Source organism: Pteropus alecto, unplaced genomic scaffold (assembly GCF_000325575.1).
Source record: "Pteropus alecto unplaced genomic scaffold, ASM32557v1 scaffold7, whole genome shotgun sequence".
Lineage (NCBI taxonomy): Eukaryota > Metazoa > Chordata > Mammalia > Chiroptera > Pteropodidae > Pteropus > Pteropus alecto.
Window position 1 is genome coordinate 31,173,981 of NW_006494614.1, and position 21,710 is coordinate 31,195,690.

A 21,710-nucleotide genomic window follows, 5' to 3' on the forward strand; every position below is an offset into this window, starting at 1 on the left:
GTATATATATATACACTTGGATTTATTTATAGACATTTATAATGAATATAATAGTAGAAGTTAAATAGTAAAAATGTATAATAGTTAATATAATTATGTATACATATTTTATTCCTGTTATGTAACATATTTAATATAGTCATATTCTTTGTTTCACTTTCAAAATAGATATGTGAAAACTTTCTTCAAACTTTTCACATGCGTTTGACATTGTCTATCACTGTTGCCATATTTTGAATCATATGTCACAGTGTTACAAAGTTGGAGATTTGGAGATAGATTCCACTTTGTCTTCATGGGTTCCAGATCATCCTCACAGTTTCTACTTTGTCCCACTTTTCCTCAGCCCACATCTACCTTTCCTTCCTGACTGTCTGTGTTGAGTCCCTTAGGCCCAACATCAGATACAGTGCAACAGCCATATAAAGACTTTTAACTACCTTCTGCAATTGCATACAGCCAATCCCACCAAAAAATCTTTAAAGCATTATTCCCCAGAAAAATTAGATAGCTTCCTTGTGTTTGATTGATTATATTGGGCCACTTATACCATAGAAGGGCAGTACTTTGTTCTCACTGGAATGGGTGCTCTAGATATGAATTATTCTTCTCCGCACCTGTGAATTTTGCCGAAATCACTGTCCATGAACTTATAGAATGCCTTATTCAGTGTCATGAAATTCCAGGTACTATTGCTTCTGATCAGGAAACTCATTTATTAGCAAACTGAAGTAAAGAATGGGCTCATGCTCATGGGATTTTACTGGTCCTGCCTTGTTTCCCATCATCTTGCAGCAGCTAGTTTGATAGGACAGTGGGATGGCCTTTGAAAGACTCAGCCAACAGTTGGGTGTCAAAATCTTGTGCAAATGGACTAATAAGCTTCATGAAGCTTTATATGATCTAAATCTACAACCAATATAGGGTTATTTCTTTCATAGCCGTTTCTCTCATGGATCTGGAAATCAAGGAGTGGAAACAGAAGAGGCTTCTCTCACTCACTCTACCTGATCAAATTAGAAAAATTTTCACAGCTGGACCCTAAGATGTTGGACTCTGTTGATCCAGAGCTCTTAGTTCGTAGTAATGGAATATTGCCTGTAGTGACTATAGCAATGGTTCCATTAGTTAGAGGTCAAGACATTCCTCTGGTCACTTTGGGTTCTTCATGCCACTGAATCAACAAACTGTTAAAGGACTACTATACTATGTGTGATAATTGATCATAAATATCAAAGGGAAACTAGGTTGGTACTACCACAATATGAGAAAAGAGGAGTATGTCTGAAATACAAGAAATTACCTGCAACACCTCCTACTACTTCCATCTCATAGTACAGAAGTCAGTGAAAAACAGCTCAGCAGGTGCACTGTTAATGACCTAGATATATTCACACAGAAGATTATTCCTGCCTTTAAAAAAATATTTTCAAATAATTTTATGGTTTGAATTGTGCTCTCTCCTTTCTCAGTTTATATGTTGAAGTCTCAACCTCCAATACCTCAGATCATGACCTTATTTGGAGATAGGGTCTTTAAAGAGGTAATTAAGTTAAAATGAGGTCATTAGGGTTGGTGCTAATCTAGTATGACTGGGGTCCATATAAAAAGGAAAAATTTGGACACAGAGACACATACGTAGATATGAAGATACAGGAAGAAGATGGCCAATTGTGAGCCAAAAGAGAGGCCTAGAACAGATCATTCCTGCCCAGTCCTCAGAATGACCAACCCTGCCAACATTTAGATTTTAGACTCCTAGTCTCCAGAACTGAGACAATACATTTCTATTGTTTAAACCACCCAGTCTGTGGTTCTTGTTAAGGCAGCCTTAGGAAACTAACGAAATACCATTCTGAAATATTTGCTTATATACATTCATGTAAATGGACTTTTTTCCATTGGCTAGAATGCAGACTTTAATTTTAGTTTTGTTATTTATAATTGTACAAAAAATAAGGAAATTATATTATGGATTTAATTCTACTATAAGTGAATATATTTTTCTACATACATATTTTCTCTCTACTGCATTTCTTTTAAATTCATTAATATTTAAAATTTTCTTTTATTATTTATTGTAAAAGTTTCTTTCAAATTAAAAGTTTGGTAAAATGATAAGACATGGAAACTTTAAAAAGTTTATTTTATATTGTTCATAGGAAATATTTAGTATATTCTATTTCCAGAGAGAAAACTGCTATTTTTTTAGTGGAATAATTTTTATACTTCAAAAGAAATTATATTTAACATTCTACAGAATGGGTGGGGATTTATTTTTAACATGCTGTCATAAAAATTCCTACATGAATGGTAAAAAGTATCATTAATAAGAACTAAGTCTATTATTAATAAGTACAATGGTAATAGAATTACCATTGTAATTCTCCTGAAGTATATTATTTTATCTGTAGGTAATGCAGAAGTGCTTCTTATATAAAAGAAAAAAAAGAGGAATTAAAGAATAGCTGTTATCAAAAATAAAATAAAATAAATGAAGTAAAATATAAAATAGCTTTGCTCAAAAATAGGAAGCCCTGGAGCTTATGAAAGCAGTCGAACCTTCCTAACTTTTCAGAACTAGAAATATATGGAATTTTCAAACCATACTATTTGCCTCAACATACTTTTCAATGAATTGGGATTTGCATCACAGAAATTCAGATATTCAGGGCTTGCTCGAATACTTTGGCTAATACTATTTCTAAATATATCTGTTACAGCTGGAACTATTTTCCTCATAGACATACTTGAAAATTTTGGGACTCGATTGTGGGTAGTTGGGGATTCTTCTTCTGGAAAAAGAGAACAATTTAAAAATAATAGAAAATACCACCTTAATAACTGTATAAAGATATTTGTTAACTCTTTGAAACTGCTGTCAAAATTTACCTCTGTTCTCTGCACCCCCCCACCCTGCCAAGAGTTTAGTTATATCATGCCAAAAGATGTCATTATAAGCTTTGTAGGGTTTATTAGAATATTTTTTTACCATATCTCAAATGAAAATAGTTATGAAATAAGGGTAGCATTACAAAGTATTTCCCAAGATACAGGGTGACTCCTTTTGTTTAAGAAGCTAATAATGTGATTAATTCCAAGATATAGTCTCAAACATATTTACTAAATATCTCAAAATTTTAAGAATAACCATTTCTTGGGTTCTGTTTATTTGATGGGTTTTACAAGTTAAGAGGAAGAAGAGTTTGATTGACATTCCACCACATTGTGAATAAAATGGGTTCTTAAAATTCAAGGGGGAACTAATTGAAACTTTTTATTACTTTGTATTATGCTTGTCCTATGTCTCAAACTGAGTCATATCTTGGATATAAAAAAAGTGTCTGCAGCCCTGCTTTAGTATACACTATGATTAAACTTGTGAAGGAGAATGAAATTTGCATCGTTCGAAGTAGGTTAGCTGAACAATTTAATTGATCATAATACACTTATTTTACCTTCTCTAGATTAATGGAAGAATGGTATAAATCAAGTTGAAATAAAGAAATGAAGGTGTAGCTTCTAAAATATTGACTGAGATTCTTCATTTCTGTTAAAAAAAAGTTCAATTTTCAATTTAAAGCATTTCGTTCTAAAGAAATAACATATGTGCATGATTTGATTGTATTCAAAATTTCCTTTTTACATTTTTGTAAGTCACCTTTGAAGTGACTTCTATGATGCAGTTATATATCAAATGCAGTGGAACACTAACCTAGCTTATTGACATAGTTCTGATTTTCTCCATATAAATAATATGCTCTTAAACAGATTCAGAACAGTATTAAAGGTCATAAAAATGCATACTAGTGTATTTCTATTTTTTGAAGGCATTCCAATGTTTTACCATTAACCTACCTGAGCCTCAACTTTATAAATATGAAAGAGTTGTAAAAATTAAATTTTCGAAATATGTAAAATTTAACCCAGAGGCTGCCTGTGGAAAGAACATAAAATAATTCATTATAATTCAATAAATAGTCATAATTTGTAAATTTAATGCTAAAGTTAAGATTGACAAATGTTAATGACAGTAACACTGTGTCAATTTTTCTAAAACACACAAGTTCATATTCATAGATATTACTGCCCCCGGGCACTTACATGTAGAACATGTTAAAGCAAATCAGGGTAGATTTTTTGGCTTAATTCATGGGATTTATCCTTTAATTCAATAGTGCACACTGTGACCCTCTCTTGGACCTTTGGTCTCCATAAAATAATTAAAGTAATAAAAATAAAAATGAAAAATATTTAATAAAATGAGAGAATATAATAAAAATAGAAACAAATGAAAAATATCTCTGTGCTCCATCCCTTTGAGAATCCACATTTATTCAAACTGGAGAAGCTGCTTTCACTTCCATCTCTATCCAGTTTTATCCTTGCCAGTGAACTTGCTAGTGAGAGCTACTTACAGATATTGGTTATGGGAACAGTGATTATCAGGGAACAAATCAAGTCCACTTAGTTAGTTTGTAAAGGCCAGTGAAGCGCAGGAAAATGAAAATTACTTTTAGATATTATTAATCTGTACCAGGTATGAATTAGGAGTCTAGCAATAAATAGGTTCAGCGTCTTATTACTCATCACTTGAGTCACTTGTTTCCCTTGTTGTTTAATTAAATCCTGTTATTTTAAAGAGTACTCTGGTAATGTTTTCACTTAAGTATAGGAAATGATGATCTTCGTTCAAACCTTTAACTTTTTTTGTTGTTCTTTTTTTTCCTCAGGGATGCAGATCTGTTCTTGTTAGACACAAGAAAGGCCCAAGCTTTAGACGTGGGTTGGCTTGTCTTTGATATCACTGTGACCAGCAATCATTGGGTTATTAACCCACAGAACAATTTGGGCTTACAGCTCTGTGCAGAAACAGGAGATGGTAAGCATTGAATTTCACATATTTTTTTTTGTGGTGTCAGTTTTGAAACATTGAGAATTGCAGTTTTTTGCGCAATTTAACCAATATCTTCTTTATCCTTACAATGTGCAAGGTAGCATATTCCATAGGATAGTGTATTATATTAGTTAACATGTTTATGAACACATTTACTCAACACACATTTATTGCCAAGCTCTGTGTGGTGCGGGTGGAGATGTAAAGAAGTAGGTAGTGTTACTGCTTTTAAAGAAGTTTTTGTCTTCTATTGAAGCCCTGTATGCAAACAAGCCAAAATACTGTAATAACAACAATACCAAAAAAACACTATATACCAAGTGCTATGAATCCATGTGTTGATTGTAGTGGTGGTTACAAAACTATATAATTTGTAAACATGGTTAGAACTATATATTAAATAAGAATAAAGATTACTATATGCAAATTATATCTCAAAACCTGACTAAAAATAACAAAGAAATATATATTTAAAAAGATGTTAGAAAACAGACAAAAGAGCTACTAATAATACAAGGGGGAGGAAAGAATGGGGTTGAAACAAAAGAGCCATAAAATAATATTGAGTTAAGTCTTAACATATTGCAATGTTTGGTCAAAGACAAACAGCTCCAGAATCACCTGTGGAAGGGGTCTGTAGGAAATCCTCATTTTTAAGAGGCTCCAGAAGTTATTCTTATGCTCACAAGTATTCATTGAACAACTATATGCTATGTGCTTGGCTAGATGCCAGAGACAAAATGGTGAGCAAATGCAGAGATGTCTTTATGAGGCTTGCAGTTGAGGCATGATGAGGCATAAAGTAGTAATCACATAATATTACTGAATGCATATCACTACACACTGAGAAGAGTTTGATAGACTTATGAGTATTGAAAAATGAGTGAATTCAAGATATAATCTCAAAGATCAGGAAGATGTGATTAAGGGAAGCTGGGGTGGGAGTAGCCATTTCAGACAAATGGAAAAGAATATACAGACTGTGGTAAAAGAAATCTTGGCACATTCGATCAGGAGGTCTGGAAAACCAAGTCCAATTTATTCAGTCTTGTCTGCCTTTGATCATTCAAAATGTCCCCAAAGTTTAAATTCAAATCTGGGCATCCAGGTTATTTTAAATATTATTTATCATGGTAGTAGGATAGGACATAATTTATCTAATGATTTGTTCACCTGTTTAAATGTTTAGTAATTTTTAAATGTTTAGTAATTTTTAAACATTTAAAAGTATACCAAGTGGGCCTACACTGTGCTCTTTCCCCATACCCTGCTAATGTTAGAATCAGGCCTAGAGAGGGTAATTTGTAAAGGGAAGATTAATTAGAAGACATGCCATATTAAGTTTTATTGCCTTTAGGTTTTTGCAGGATCAGATGTAAACATTAGTCCTAGAATCTGTCTCACTCATTTCGCCTTGTTTGATTAATAAACCACAGTTAAGCATAAGTTGTATCTGCCTTGAGTCTCTCGTACAAGGGAATTCATTACTGTAAGTAATAGGACTTTGTGGTAGCATTGTTTTACCTATAAGCAATTTCACAGCCTAAGAATAATACTATACCAATGTTGTTACTTTAAGGATTTTGTATCTGGAATGAGGTCAATAGCTACAAATTAAGTATATTCCAGAGTTAGCGAAGGTTTCATGTGCCTCAGATCTCGATTGAGAAAACAAATGTTTTTACTGAAAGTGTTATAGACAAGTTTCAAATCTAGACTTTTTAGTAGATTTTAATTACAATGTTGATTTTTTTAAATAGATAATTCAAATATTTTGAATTATAGGTTATTATTCAATTATGGCTTTGAGATTAATGTCAAAGATTTTCAGAGTTCAAGCATTATAAATGTACTGAGAAAAGCACATATTTCAATAATCTTCTAAAAAGTTTTACAGTGTAAACTACTGAACATTCACAGTCAGAAATGACTGGGAAAACAACACTGTAGGGGTAAGCCAGTTGTTTCTTCCCCAGTATGTAGCCCAAATAACAACAGAAAATTAAATTAGTGGTATGTGCTTTCCCCAGTGTTCTCCTTGGGGATATGCTTGAAATGTCTATCTAAACAACTTAAGAAATCTGTGAAATATGATCAGCCTGTTTCCTTTTATTTCCCTGCCCCATCCCACTACCCCACTTGAAAATTCTGAAATTTCTCTTTTGTTTGTTCACTCCTTATGTTGGTTCTTTTTCCTTTAATATCTGTATAATTTAGCTTCTGCTTTCAATTTATCTTTTTCTCTGAGAGAACTACTTTATATTTTGAGTTTCCCCCACTCTTGTTTTCTTTCTCTTATATTTTAAGAATAATTTTATTTTAAATTATTGTTGTATTATTTATGGGTATTTTTAGACAGTAAAATAAACTAACATTTTTTCAAAGGTTTCCAAATTATTTGAGTTAGATTTGAGAGGTATTGCTCTTGTTTCTTTAATATTATCTAATGTAAAATTATTAAAATGGTTAAATGTGCTAGGCAAGCTGGCATTTTGCTTTTAAGCAAAACAGATTTTAACCAGAGGTGAGCATATATGGCTGTAAGAAGCAAGTGGCCCTCCCAGTGCCTGTATTTTATTAACTGCAACCTCATGGAGAATATACATGTGGCATTTCTCTATAAATATGAATAACCACATGCTTCCACTTATTACTATTCCATTCATTACTACTGCTGATGTTCTCAACATGATATTGCGATATTGCTTTAAACAGAGCAGACAGACCATCTTTTATGTGCAATAATGGATTCCGAATATGTTTAGTTCTTAGCAAAAGTAATTGGAAGTCATAAAAAGATGATACTCAGGAAAGTCTGCTTTCAAGTTCATTTGTTAACTATAATCCATTTATTTACTTGTTTGACATAAAATTATTGAGTGTCTGTACATGCAAGACAAAATGTTAAAGAGAATAAGACCTGGGAGAGAGACATGTGTAGTTAATCTTAGAAAGAATGAGGTACCCTAAATGCTAAAAATAGTGATACAATCAAGACACTGTAAGAAAACAGAAAAGAGATGGTTAAGTCCAAATGGGACACAGCCAAAAGGACCATGATTCAGGTTGCTTTTAAGCTAGGTCTTCTGGGTAAGATTTCAAGAAATAGAGATTAGGAGGGAGGAAGTTGTAGGGTTATATGGAGTGGTGGTGAGAACAGGAAAGAATGCATTCTTGGGTGAGGGAACAATGTGAGTAAATACAGAGATTTGGTAAATGGCATGTTATAGTCTGGAAAAAGTCAATAGTCCAGAGTTGGCTAAAACAACTTTCATGTATCAAATACGATTGTAGATGCTATTAGGAAAGTGATTTAGAGATAAATCATGGAAGGAACATGAAATCTAACTTATGTATAATATATTCTTGTAGCCTGATCACACTTCATTAAAGAACTAGACTTGCTGCTTTAATCAATCACCGCAACACCATTGTAATTACATGTTAGAATGAATATCAGTTTCATGAAGTCATGGGATGTGTATTTCTCATTCACAATTGTACCTTAGGTGCTTGGTACAATGCAAGTTGTAAGTATTAAAAACATGTCTTGAATAATCATTGAATGAATTTGTGATTTAAAAGGCTCTTTTAGACCACCTGACACTGAACATGTTACTCTTAAGAAGACATTCCAAACTGTAAAATTTGGGTGATTATTAACCAAACTAGTTTGGTGTAATACAGAAGAATTTTGTACCACAAACCACAGTACAGTAGTTAAAATAGTTTCAATCATAAGGTGAGGAGAAAGTCAGTGATGAATATATTCTAAATTTTGTTTATCCTGCTCCTGCAAAGGAAAAATAGCAGAGGGCTAAATATATTTTGGAAATCAAAAGTGCTGAAATCAAAAGTAGCATTATGATTTCTCAGAGGACCTGCGGAAAATATCTCAGTTTCTGATATATTCTTCTTAGAAATATGACAAATGAACTGCCATGGATTTTGCAGCAGAGTTTAAAATGTTTTATTAATTTTTTTCTCAAAGAATAGATTATTCTCTGAGTTTCATATGTCTTTTTTTTTAGTAAAATAAAATGAACATATGAGCAAGTAAACAAACAAAAAAAACATTGCTGATTTTTAATAAATAAATCTAGATTCCAGACAAGTGGTTGTATCCAATTGTTGTATCCAATTAGGCAAAATCAGTTTCAAAGCAATCAAGCACTCATTCATGGTAATTAATTAATCTCCATGATAAAACATGTATTCTTTTTTAATAGCAAATAAGTAGGCTTAGATTTGTCTTATAATTTATTGTGAGATTTTCAGTTCCTCAAGTTAAAAATGTATATTAATTATCTGACTTATTAGGTCTTACTAAAATTGTTATTATATCTATGGTAATTATTATCCTTTACACACATATGCACACAGAGCTTATTATACAGACAGCAGTTTAATCTAGCTTTTAAGACTTGGGGTTTTTATCCCAAACACTATAATTTTCCACTGTTTGATGCTTTATATAGTTTAAATCTTCTAAGTAAATTAATTCTCTTTTCAAACTTGAGTTTATAGAATAATATAGAAATGGAAAAACAAAGATAGTATTTTTGGGATCATTAGACTGTCTTTAAAAAAAACCTGTGTTTTCAGATATTTTAGGTTTGGCAATGCTAAGAACAAATTTTGCCAATGACTTTTTTCCTCTCTATTCAAACCCACTTATAAGTCAAGGAAAATTCAACCCGTATGTTTCTGATTCATTTGTATTTAAAATGTTGTTTTGTCAAAGTATTGTTTAATGGCCAAGAAACATTGTAAGGTTCTTTTTGTTAATAAGACTCAAAAATCTATTTTTCTTCAAAAAAGTTATGGCATAATTGCCTAGCGTATCAAGATAAAACTTTAGATTTAAAGTCAGAGATTTTGAAGTTTTACTAAATTTTGTATCTAACTCAAGAAAAAAAGATTTCAGAGGTATACCAAATTAAATTCCATTATAATTGATGCTTAAATATAAGTTAAATAAATTTATAATCATTGCTACAGATAACTTATCATTCTCAGATAACTTAGAATTTAAAGTTTTGATACCTAATTTAAAAAAAAGAAGGATAAATAAATAGAATACATTCTGAAATATAAATTCTAAGGAGAAATAATTAGGAAAGTTAGATTTAAATCTTGGCTCTGACAAAATATTTTATATTTAGCCATAGCATCAATAAAGTAAGTGTTACAGTAATTACCTTACAAGGATAGTGTGAGGCTGTGTTAGATGATAGGTCCTAAAATACAGTAGGACAGAAATACAGGTCTCTATGCTGATTGGATAGAGAGTTCACAGAGACTTTTCACTTACTCCAGGTGACACCTTAACTTAGAATCAATTCTTTTATTGTGGAGGTTTTACAGATGTTTTAAGGGAGTTTTAGATAAATTCACAAATGATAGTCTACAGGAGAAAGGTAAAATTACTGATACATGTTCTTAAACTTTGAGTTTGGCAGCACAGTGTATAGATGGTTATGTTATTAGGGTCATGTCTAATAATTTTGGTTGATAAAATGATTATGGGAAACAAATATATTCTGATCTTGGGTATGAAGTCAATAGAAATGATTGTTCACAGATATGTGTCATGATTAATTGATTGCTTATATTGATTAGGTATTCAGAGATACCAGCTAATCAAATTATTACTACTTAAATGGTACTCTTCTTGAGTTCCAACCATGTATTCTTAGAAAAAATAACTGTCCCACATTACCATCAGAAAAATTTTATAACCCAGAGATGCCTCAATGTAAATTACTAGTATTTGATTAGTAAACCTATTAGCAAGCCTTACACATCATCATGGCTTCTTACAAAGACTATAGCAGTATTTTAATGCTCATAGAACACATGGTTGAAAAATATTGATAGTCTTTGCTAAAGAGTGGGGACCAATAGACCTTAATATGTTTTGTGCTGATATTTATAGCAAATTGAATGAAACCCCCACTAAATAAATGACATTTCTCATAAAAAGAATCAGAAAACTGAAGATAACTTTTAAATTGATCGAAAGAACATCAGAGAAGAGTTCCTTGAAAGTCAAGAAACAAACCATTGTAATTATTGTCTTCTTCTCAGATTTTAGCCCATATTGGTCAGCAGCTATATATCCCATACACTGTAAAGGGGTAAAGTTATAGCTCTTTTTCTGTTTGTTGGTACATAGAGTTTTCTCTATTCCATTTCTAGAATACATGTATATGCATATATGTATATCTATATATAATATCTCTCTATATAATCTCAGAGATATAAAAGCTCCAACTATTTAATCCTCTTATTTTCACCAACATTACTGTGCAAACTTAAAAAAAAAAAAAATCTTAGGTTCAGTTATCAATACACATTAAATTGAAAGTGAGTACTTTTAAACTTTTATTACCCAAGGTTTTGGCATGTTCTCTAATCTTTACTTTGTGGGGTTTTATTGTTCATTCCTGAAAACTGAACACTGCTACATCTACATTAATAGTAAGGAATGGGACTAGACATTTTTCTAAAACCTTGAGGTGTTTTTCATTCCTGTTGTTCCTTATTATGTGCAGAGTAATTTGACATACTGATAAAAGTTTTTTTTCAAAATTGCAATATTCTGTGATATCTCTTAAATGTGCTATGTTAAAAAAGCCAGATTTTTCAAAAATTCCATGAAATCTTTTGATTTACAGAATATATATTACTAATTAGAAAAAAATATAGTCTAATATCTGAAGTCCTTATATCATTAGATAGTAAACAAATGTACAAATTACTAACTTTATATTCCTTTTATTCATTAAAAATGGAGTTCTTAAAGTACTATCTGCTAAATTTAGCAAGTCCTGGAATTTGCTGTGTTTGTTTTTTTTTTTTTTTTAAAGTATCTGGTTGAATAAGTTTGTTCTGTTATCTTTAGGATCCCTAAGAGAATCTTTTTTTTTTTTATCTCAGGGGAAAAAAATTCCAAATTAAGCCCCTGCGTTGTCAGATGACTATTTATCTGTGACAAGGGTCAGATGATCTATGTGTGGTTAATCTGAATATCAGCTGACATAGTACTAATCAGTAGCAGAAGAAATTCAGAGATCAAGGGTGATATTTTTCCTTCTATCCTGCTGTTTTAACTATAGTTTCTCATTATTATTTATATAAGTTCAGAAAGTTGAATTATGTCCACTTATCTGAGGATTTATTAAATATTTTGAGATTTGATAATATTCTATTTATTCCCTCATCTGAACTTTATCTTATAAAATAATTAAGTCATTTTTGTTCATAAAAGCATATGGATCTCCTTTGCTGAATTTATGGTGATAGCAATTAGTTTCAAATAAATAAATGAGAAAGTCTACATTAATGAAACTGAAAGAATCTTATATCTTGCTAAATGTTCTGAAAGGAAAAAGGAAAATATACTCCTATGATTTTCAAACACAAATATTAGTAGAAATGAAGTAGTTCTCTCTATGTAATGTTTAATGTTAAAGATAATTAGAGCATTCTCGCTTGACTTTTGGATGAATATTTAAGAATAAATTAGGACAGATGAAGAATAGTTTTCTTCAAATACTTAAATAAAATGAATAAGTAAAATTGGATATTTTTCCTATAGTCTAGAAATTAAATCAGTGTACTAAAATGACAGATAAGGAATAAGAAAAAAGTGCCTAACAAATGGAAATTAATGGTTATAGAATTGTTCATACTGTGAAGGAATTAACTATATGTGATTGGAAGAATTCACAATTTATTAATTTTGTCTAGGGATTATTATATTGCATGAGATAATTTGTCAGGTAATTGTAATGTACAAGCATATATTTATACTTTAAGTATTATACATATATAAATATTATATTCAGAGAGGGTACAGTGAATAGAAATGTGCCATCTTAAAGGTGCCTGTTATTAAATAGTGATATTCAACCCAAAATTCAAGATATATAAAATCAGAGATGGAGAAACTGGTAAGGGGAAGCAATACATCCCACGAACTTTCTTTTGGTGCGTGCGTGCGTGTGTGTTTGTGTGTGTGTGTGTGTGTGTGTGTGTGTGTGTGTGTGGAGGGGGGAGTATCTAGGCAGAAACATTTACAAGTAATCACGTGGGAAATCAGATATGAGTTCATAGCTGAAAATCTATAATTAAAGGTTTCTAGAGTACTATTATTACAGCATGTAGTAGTATTATATTATCTTTTACTTTATGTGCCACAGAAAGTTTTTTAGTATTATAACAAAACAAAACTTAATCTAAACTTTTCCTGAGCATATTAGAGTGGTTTCTGTTTCATATTTCTACAGATTTTCAAAAATATCAAACATAAATTAATCGATGGCAATGTATTAGTTTCTAAAAATCTTTTTTTTGTATGAATCAGTCCATGAGGAAATATAAAAAATATAGATAAAAGAAACAACTGCATTTGACTTATTCTAGTCATTTTATGTGAATGAATCAGAAAACGAGAAGAATTCATGTGTTTTTATGGTAAAAATTACTAGATTTCTACTGAAAATAAATATGACGTAGATTTCCCTTGGGGGTTAAAAGTATTTGTTAATTTTCCAAACTCATGTAAGCTGTGACCTACAGGTTTTCTAACTAGTGTAATATCTTAAAGCACATGAAAGAGCATAAATCTTCCTGTATGCTTTTTATAATTTCCCACTGCATAAAAGTGAGCAAAATCATCAATATGACTTTCATGGCTAGAGTAACTAATCATAAATATTAGAGCACTTACATTTTTACTTTGTTCAAAACAAGATCTTATTAATTCTCTTTTTAGTCATACAAGATTTTCATAAACTATACTTCATGTATTTTCAAACTCACTGTATTTATCAAAACTTATTTTCTGTCTATACAAAAATCTGCTTATTTTATACTCTGATTTTTGCAGTACTTTTTTACCAACATCATTTATTCTTCCATGGTAATATTTTATGTTTTTAGTTCTTCATGATTAATCCAGCTTTTACTTCTTAGGTAATACTTCATTTTAAATTAGTATTTAAACTATATACTTCCTGTGATAGTCAATCAAAATAATATTAGTTACTAATGTAAACTAACATTTCCTGAGAATTTACAAAACACCAGGCATTTGCTAACCACTTTAAAATGATTGTCTACTTTATCTTCACTGTTATTATCCCACTTTATATGTGAGTAAACCTAGCCTTAGAAAGTTTAAGAATCTTGCCTATGAATCTAAAATGATTTGTTTTCAGAACCAGCTCTTATATACTACAATTCTCACAAATTAAATAAATTTTATATAAATTCCAAAATGAAAAAAGTGTATTTTTACAATTTCCAACTAAAACAATGCTATTAATAATGCTTGTTATGGAACAAAATTGAATTTTAATGTTGGCTCTGTTGGGAATTACCTTTGGGTTTTTATATTTTCTGTCTGGAATTTAATTGTGAGCTGGCCCTCAAATGGTAATAGCATTTTTATCATACTTTTTGTATTCTAAATCTAACTACAATAGTTCATTGGTTATTTCAGCCCCTTACACAATTATGGTTAATTTGATAAATTCATAAATTGAAAAAAAGGAAAAGTAATTTTTCTTCTGCTGGTGATTGACCTCAACATGTAATTAAATTTAGCCAATTTAATTTCTTTATTTTTAACTTGATAATGAACTTCCCTCTTCCTTTGTACCTTGTACTACTCACTAATGTATTGTGATAGACTCTCCTCCCCTTGTTTTCTCTCCTTCTCTGCTTTACTCTCGCTTAATCCATGCTCCCTACTATTAGATCCTTATATCTACCTCCCCTGCCGCCCTTAGTGAGGCTAGTCAGGCATCCAGTTTCCAAAACAAGTATTAGTTTATGATTTTGCAAAACATCATTATGAAATTAGTCCTTTCTCTCATTACACCATCCCCCTCTCAGCATAAAAACTGATAGTGAGTTGGAATTGTTTCACCCTTAAAGAGATATTTGGCTGCCTAAATTGTGTTTTGGGAAATGACACACTAGGGTAATTCTTCTCTTCAAAAAATGAAAAAAAAAATCAAAATCCTCTAGCAATAAAACACATTTTTAATTCATCAGTGTGGCATTTCCCACCCCCCTTCCCCTAAAAGCAGAGCTTAATTGAGTGAACCATGACTGCTCTTCTAAAAATCCTATATTTTGAGCAAAAATGATTTGAGTCCAATTTACAGATAGCTTAGTTTGGTTGAAAATGAATAATCATGATTCTGATCCCTTTTAAAATATCCGTATTTATTTTTAATATCTATATTTTTCTCCGGTCAGAACTCTGAAATGGACCTCTCATAGCATAGTTTAGTCTTATATAATAATTTGCAGTGAGAAAATATTTTTTCTTTATAAATAGATGCTGTTATAGAACATAATGAGTACTAAATTAAAAATTTGAATTTGCTGTTTTATCATATACACTATAAATACAATGTTTTAAAACTAGGTTTTAAAGTCAATTTCCTCTGTTTTAATTTATAGTATGTTTATATTTGAATGAGTGCCACATGGTAAACATAATTTGCTTATTCAAATTTTAGCATCACAACTCAGAACGTACACAAAAAAGAGTTTTGAAATCAGTGACTTAAAATAAGCAGGGGAAAGCAGGAGTTAGTCTTGCTTCATTATCTGGTGAAAGATATATTTTACAATTTTTTAGATTTTCCTTGATGAAAATGGATATGGAAGTGTTTGGCTACATCTATATTTCTGTTTTTGATTTTCTGTAATTAAGAACAGTAATCGTGGAGCACCAATCTTGCCCAATAAATGCCAAGGTCAGAAACGTATTCCAGTTTTTGTTGTTTGCTATATTCCTTATTCTAGACTCTGATCTGGTTTAATTAATGATCTGAGGAGTAAATACTTTCATGGTAATATCAATTTAGGGCCATGAAGAATATGAGCTTCTTCTTATTCTTATCATACACTAGCATTAACTCTTTCTCATTGTTTTTAACACTGTAAGTTTAATTTATTGCTGGTGCATATTTCTTAAAGACATATGCAAAAATACAGTAGTGCTGCTTATGAATTGTGAGCAGAGAGCACAATGAAAAGAAAAGAGAACCTTTAATCAGTATAGGATATGAGGAGTCACTGTGGTTCTGTGTGGCTGAAGTTAAACTTTGACACACCTGGTGTAAGCTCACAGGGCATAAAAGAACAAAAACAGAATAAAAAAGCATCAGACAATAGTATGTATCCAAGTGGTGATCAAAATTTGAAATTAGAGGGAAAATACTTTGAATGGGAAATTACATATCCCTCCTCCTTGAAGATGCATACTAATTTCTCTGCAGTGTGACAAGTTTCAATTTGAGTGGCTCGAAATCTGGAGAAACCACCTGCCCTCTCATGGCTGGCAAGGAGTATTGAGTGCCTTCCTTCCCACTTGTGAAGGAAAGCTCAGTCTTGAACTTAACAAATCAAGCAGATATAACAGTTCTTAACAGTCACAGTGTTTCTGTCACTGACAAACCTGTGATATAGAGGGTTTTCCTCCAGTCTTCTCAAGGTGAAAAGCAGAGATCTAAGATCAAGCAATCCCAAAGAAAGGAAAACACCGTGTGCTTAAAGGAATAGCATACTACTTTAGAGTTGCAAGGCTGAGTTAAACATCTGATGTTTCTCTGAGCCTATTTTATTCGTTTGTAAAATATAACCATTGTTTTGTTATGAGTAGTAAAGAAGATGAGGTATGTAAATCAACTGGTGAAAAACCTAGATAGATGACTTCAGAAGTATTGAATTAACTAAACTTCTCAATTCCCCATTTCTCTGATCCTTTTGAAGGCATGCTTGTTACTCCTTTTGAGTACCAGTTATATTTATATGTAGAGATAGTGACATGATTTCTCCGAGAAGGAATACAAGTTATAGAAATATGAAATTTCTACTTATGTTATGAGATCAGATGATGCTGATGACCCAGGTTCACCAAAAGGTAAACATTCTTGAAATCCAGTTGTAATTTTGCTGTAGACAGCTCAAAGGGATTCTTTAGTTCAGGGTTGGGTACACCATGGAATCATGGTGGTATGAGATCGCACCTTGGGACCAGTCCCTGTGTAGGGCGGGCAAGTTGACATTTTTGCCATAGGAAAAGATATGAGAAATTGGTGAAGGAAAGTTCTGCTTCTCTTTACTCAGAAGAATGTTTTGTGATTCAACCTTCATATGTATAAGAAAGAATTAAGTCCCAAATGTCTTTTTTTGGGGGGGTGGGGTGGGGATACAGAAGTAGACACTTATCATGGCATATGTGTTAGGTATTTCAGTATTCATTCTTCACTTCATATTTTGGAAAATACTTTTTACTCTTTTCACTCTTTATAACATATCAAAATAATATATTTATTTTCCACTATGGTAGTACTCGACTATTCTGAAGATTCTAGAAGTAGCTTGTGATCATTTCACAGGTTAATACATCAAATAGAAGGGAAGGTCAAACATTTAATAAACCATGCTTTTCTATATGATAAAAATTCTTTTGAATAATATATAATATAGGTTGGTAAAAAATGTTTCCTTTACATACTCATAAATTTCCCAATTAACTGCATTAATTTCATGCCAAAGGCTACTTTCCCTCACAATAGATAAAATAAAGATGTAAAATTAAATAATTTTCTCGGCTATGAAACAAACTAAAACGAGTTTAAAGCCTAGAAGCTTTTTTTTTTTTTACTGATATCTTAACACACTGAATGAGTTTTAAGAGAACTTTTGGTTAATTTCTGCTGAAACCACTTCATTATGGTTTTATTTAAATCTATGATTCTCAAGGAAAGAAGTATGTGTGTATGTATACACTTTTTTTATTTTAAAAAGTCACATAATAACTGGAAAAAAGGTTAAAAATAATTCACTCTTCCCATGGTTTTGTGAAAAGAATGTTTCTGCTTTCTTAAAATAAATGAGGGCTGTAAGACCAACTGCTAACCAGTCTTTTCGGGGCATGTGACAGATGATGTCTGCAAAGCTTGTGGGGCCTCAGGGGAAAGGCACTATATATAAAGAGAAGAGCTATTAAAAAGTAAATGCTTATGTGAAGGTAAACTGCAAATCTTAGTTCGAGATTCATATTTCCAGTATCTGAAAACAGAGCCCTAGTAAAACTAATTCGTTGGGCTTGTCACGACTGAGACAGTATGCCTCCTCATTTCAGACTGATGTCCCCAAGAAGACTAATTGTTTTCCATCACCTCAGTCCCACCCTCAGTGCAATAAAATATTTGAGCATTCTGGACAACTTCCACAACTAGGCATACACCTCTGGCCTTAGTCCTTTATGGTTCTCGGCCTTTCTTTCCTTAAGCCCTTCCTCCTGGAGTCCCATGAATTTCAGTTCTCAACTGTTTTCATTTTCTCCTCACAACGCCTTTAGTCATCATGCTAGTGTTTCTGACCAAATATTCACTTTTCTAATCCCCACCACTTTCTCAAACTGTAGGGAATTGCAGTCCATTTTCCACATTTTTTACAAAAAATTTCAACTCTTTTTAAATCTCTTCCTCCTTTGAACTTCTCTACCCCTCATACACACCCAATCATAGAGGAAAATGAATTCCTTCTACTGCCATATTACCAGGAATTGTAACCACATTTCTTATCTGCACATAACTTTCAACTCACATTTCATGTCAGTGCCTCAGATTACGGTTCCCTCTTGCCCTCTGTGGATTTCATGCCTCCAGTGTGTCTTTTCTCCTTTAATATCAGCTACATAAATCCTATCCTTATTCACATATATTATTACATTTTCCTTCTTTTGTTTTTGATACTTTTAAATATTGAATATAGAATTGTAAATATATAATATTTATGTTAAATATTATATATTTACAAAATATGTAAGAATCGAAAATCTTACTACCGTGAACTACAAAGTTTAAAAATATATTTTTCAAATACCGTTTAACTGTGAATTTCCAGTGTCACTGAAATACTTTAATATCCTAGCTTCTTTGTTTTTGAGTTTATAAGGCAATGTAAACTATCTTAAAAACAAAAAAGTTCTGAACACAAATGTAAAATTCTGTTTGTGATACTTCAAATCCACTTGCTTATATCCAGTAAGCTTTTACTCTAAAACTAGAAACCGTGCAAATTTTTCATCGAATTATAACAGAGATGAAATTCAGAGCTGGATTGCAACATGCTTAAATTAAGGTTATGCTGAGTTAAAGTGCATATGGAATTTAAGTAGACAAATTGTATCTTCTGACATTCCTTAAAATCTGATATAAAAATGATTTAGTCTATATGCTGGGTAGAGAATTCTGCACATCTGCTTCTATAAAGGGTGAAATTCCAGTAAAATTTAGAGTCACAGAAACTATAATTTAAGAGGACCAAAATCAAATTTAATCATAGATTGAAAATAAGCAAAGATTAGGAAGATATTTGAATGTGAAATTATGCATTGATTTGTTTTTTGTGAAGCAGTCCATCAAGGATGCTGCAAGAGTATGTTTTGAAACGAAAGAAAGGTAATTTGTGCACAAGTTCTATCACAGGTGTTTTGGGTTAAGCAGTCAATTACTGTGGATTTATAGGAGAAAAAAACAAACTGGAATTTATGCTAACATCTTAGAGTGATATCAACGTTTAGACTTTGATAAATCCTCAAATGAATGTTTTTCAAACTGTGTATTCTGGAGGAAAACTAAATGCTCCTATTTGGAGCCACTTATCCTTGTAACATCAACATGTGTCTAAAGAGCTGTTTAATGTCAGAATGTCCTTTAATAACCCTGTTTTTAAAGAAATAAACATTTCAAAAGTCACGTTTTCCAAAGAGAATGGTCTGAAATACAAAACCAGTGAGTTTGGGATAGATCTTTGGTTTGCCAGCTTACCTCTTCTATGACTAAATTTGAAATAGTTCTGTCCTTAGGCAGATGTAAATACAATGTCCTGACCCTAGTGCTTATACAAAGTCGCAAGGGTCAGAGTAGCAGATCTGGAAGTCTTGAATCTCCAGCTTCAATTATGACAAAATTTAGTAGGTGTGAGCTCTGGCCTCACCTATGTTTCTGTTGATGGCTGTGTGAAGAGAAAAAGAATATTTCTTTTTAGAAGATATCCTTAGAGCCCCATCTTTATTCATTCTGTAGCTAATACAATTGTGAAGTTGTATGACTATGTATTTGCTGTTCAGATGATTTATCTTCTCTTGATATCTGTACAATCATTTTGAGAGAAAATAAGATGACCAAGATATGAATAGTTCTAAAAATTTTTTACGTGCAAAGATTTAATGGGTATTCTTTTTGTAAATGCTAACGATAAATACTTCTGCTGATGCCAAAGTCTGGACTCTCATTTTTGTTCTCATTACCCCTTTCATTTTATAATCCAAGGATTTTATGATACACAAACTTAGGATAATTGGTCACAAACAATGTTTCATTGGATCTACTGCCATTAGCGAAATCACTGGAATGCTGGTACATCCTTCAAAAAACCTTTCTTATCTCCTCTCCCCTGCCATTCTTGTGGGAGACACCAAGTGTATTTAAGCTTAAGCAACTCTCAACAACCAAATTCTTCTCTTGTTCCTACAATACCCATTTAGCGGATCATATCCCTTCCCTCTTCCTAGTGCACAACATCAGGGCATGGATATTATAGAAGGATAGTGTCCTCTTTATCTAAGAGCAACTTCATCCCTTCACCTGCACTGTCTCTTGCTTTGGTACAGTTGTTGGTGCACCTCAAAATTCCCAGAGACATCAGATTACTGCTTGGCTCACCTTTGAGCTGCTGCCACTCTCTGCAGCTCACGATGATGCTGATGCTGGTGCAGGAGATAATCTTGGACCTATGTTCTGTTTTTGCCATTCTGTACCGATGTGGAGCTGCTTGGAGGCCTCTCTTCTGATGTAAGGAGAACCTTTTTCCATCACTTATCACTTTGTTAACTAAGCTCCAAAGTAGTGATACCTTGCCCTCCCAGTATTTTACTTTAGGTAAAAGGACTTTAGGTAAAAGCAGTTCTGTTATATTTTCTTGACTTCCCTTTGTTCTTTAGCAGTTAGTCATGCAAACTTATCGGAGCTGCACTGGAAGGAACTCTGAGTTATAGCTTCAAAATCAGTGCTTCTTAATACTCACTGAAACATTTATTCTGAATCTATGAGCTAGGGATTCACCTTTTCCTTAGTATGAGTTCTTTCCCATGAGGTTGCTTCATCCTTAGTCATGTATATGCCTGGCGAATTACACTTGCCAATGTTCTAGCTATGCCTAGACGTGTTCGAATATTTATATGACTAAGTTTGGGCTCAAGCTGATGTCCTAACCACCTTTCAAATTTAATACTCTTTTCATTAACCCCCATTTTTATCATCACATTATCTATTATCTATCTATCATCAATCTATTTATCTATCTATCATCTATCTCTCTTGATCCATCTATCCATCTATCTATCCATCTATCATTCTGTATATTTTTACCTAGAAATCAAAAATAAGGATCAACTTTAAAAAGTAAAACCACAGTGATGCACACTACATATAGTTTTTCTAAATCAAAATGTTTTAGGTAGGCTTCTTTATTTATATATTTCCAATGTCTAAAACTTACTATACATTTAATAAAAAAATTTAACATGTTCAAATAAATTTTATAAAAGATCCACTATTCTCAATACATATATTAGAGTCTGGGTTCCCATTAGCACTTTTAACAAAAACAGCTGTTCAGCCATTCAAAAAGTTTAGTCTATATAATCTATGTAGGTATATTGTGTCTGAAAGAGTAGGTCAAATAATTAATGCTTCTATGGTGTAGCTCA

The 21,710-nt window shown here is 31.9% G+C and overlaps 1 protein-coding gene across 3 annotated transcripts in view; it reads left to right on the forward strand.

The window, feature by feature from the left end:
* Positions 1-21,710, forward strand: part of BMP5 (bone morphogenetic protein 5) — a 112,517-nt gene that overhangs the window by 68,477 nt on the left and 22,330 nt on the right. For all 3 annotated transcript variants that reach the window (XM_006926422.2, XM_006926423.2, XM_025042796.1), the window contains exon 3: positions 4,734-4,882. In XM_006926422.2, coding sequence (XP_006926484.1) covers positions 4,734-4,882 — 149 coding nt within the window. The remainder of the gene's footprint in view (positions 1-4,733; positions 4,883-21,710) is intronic.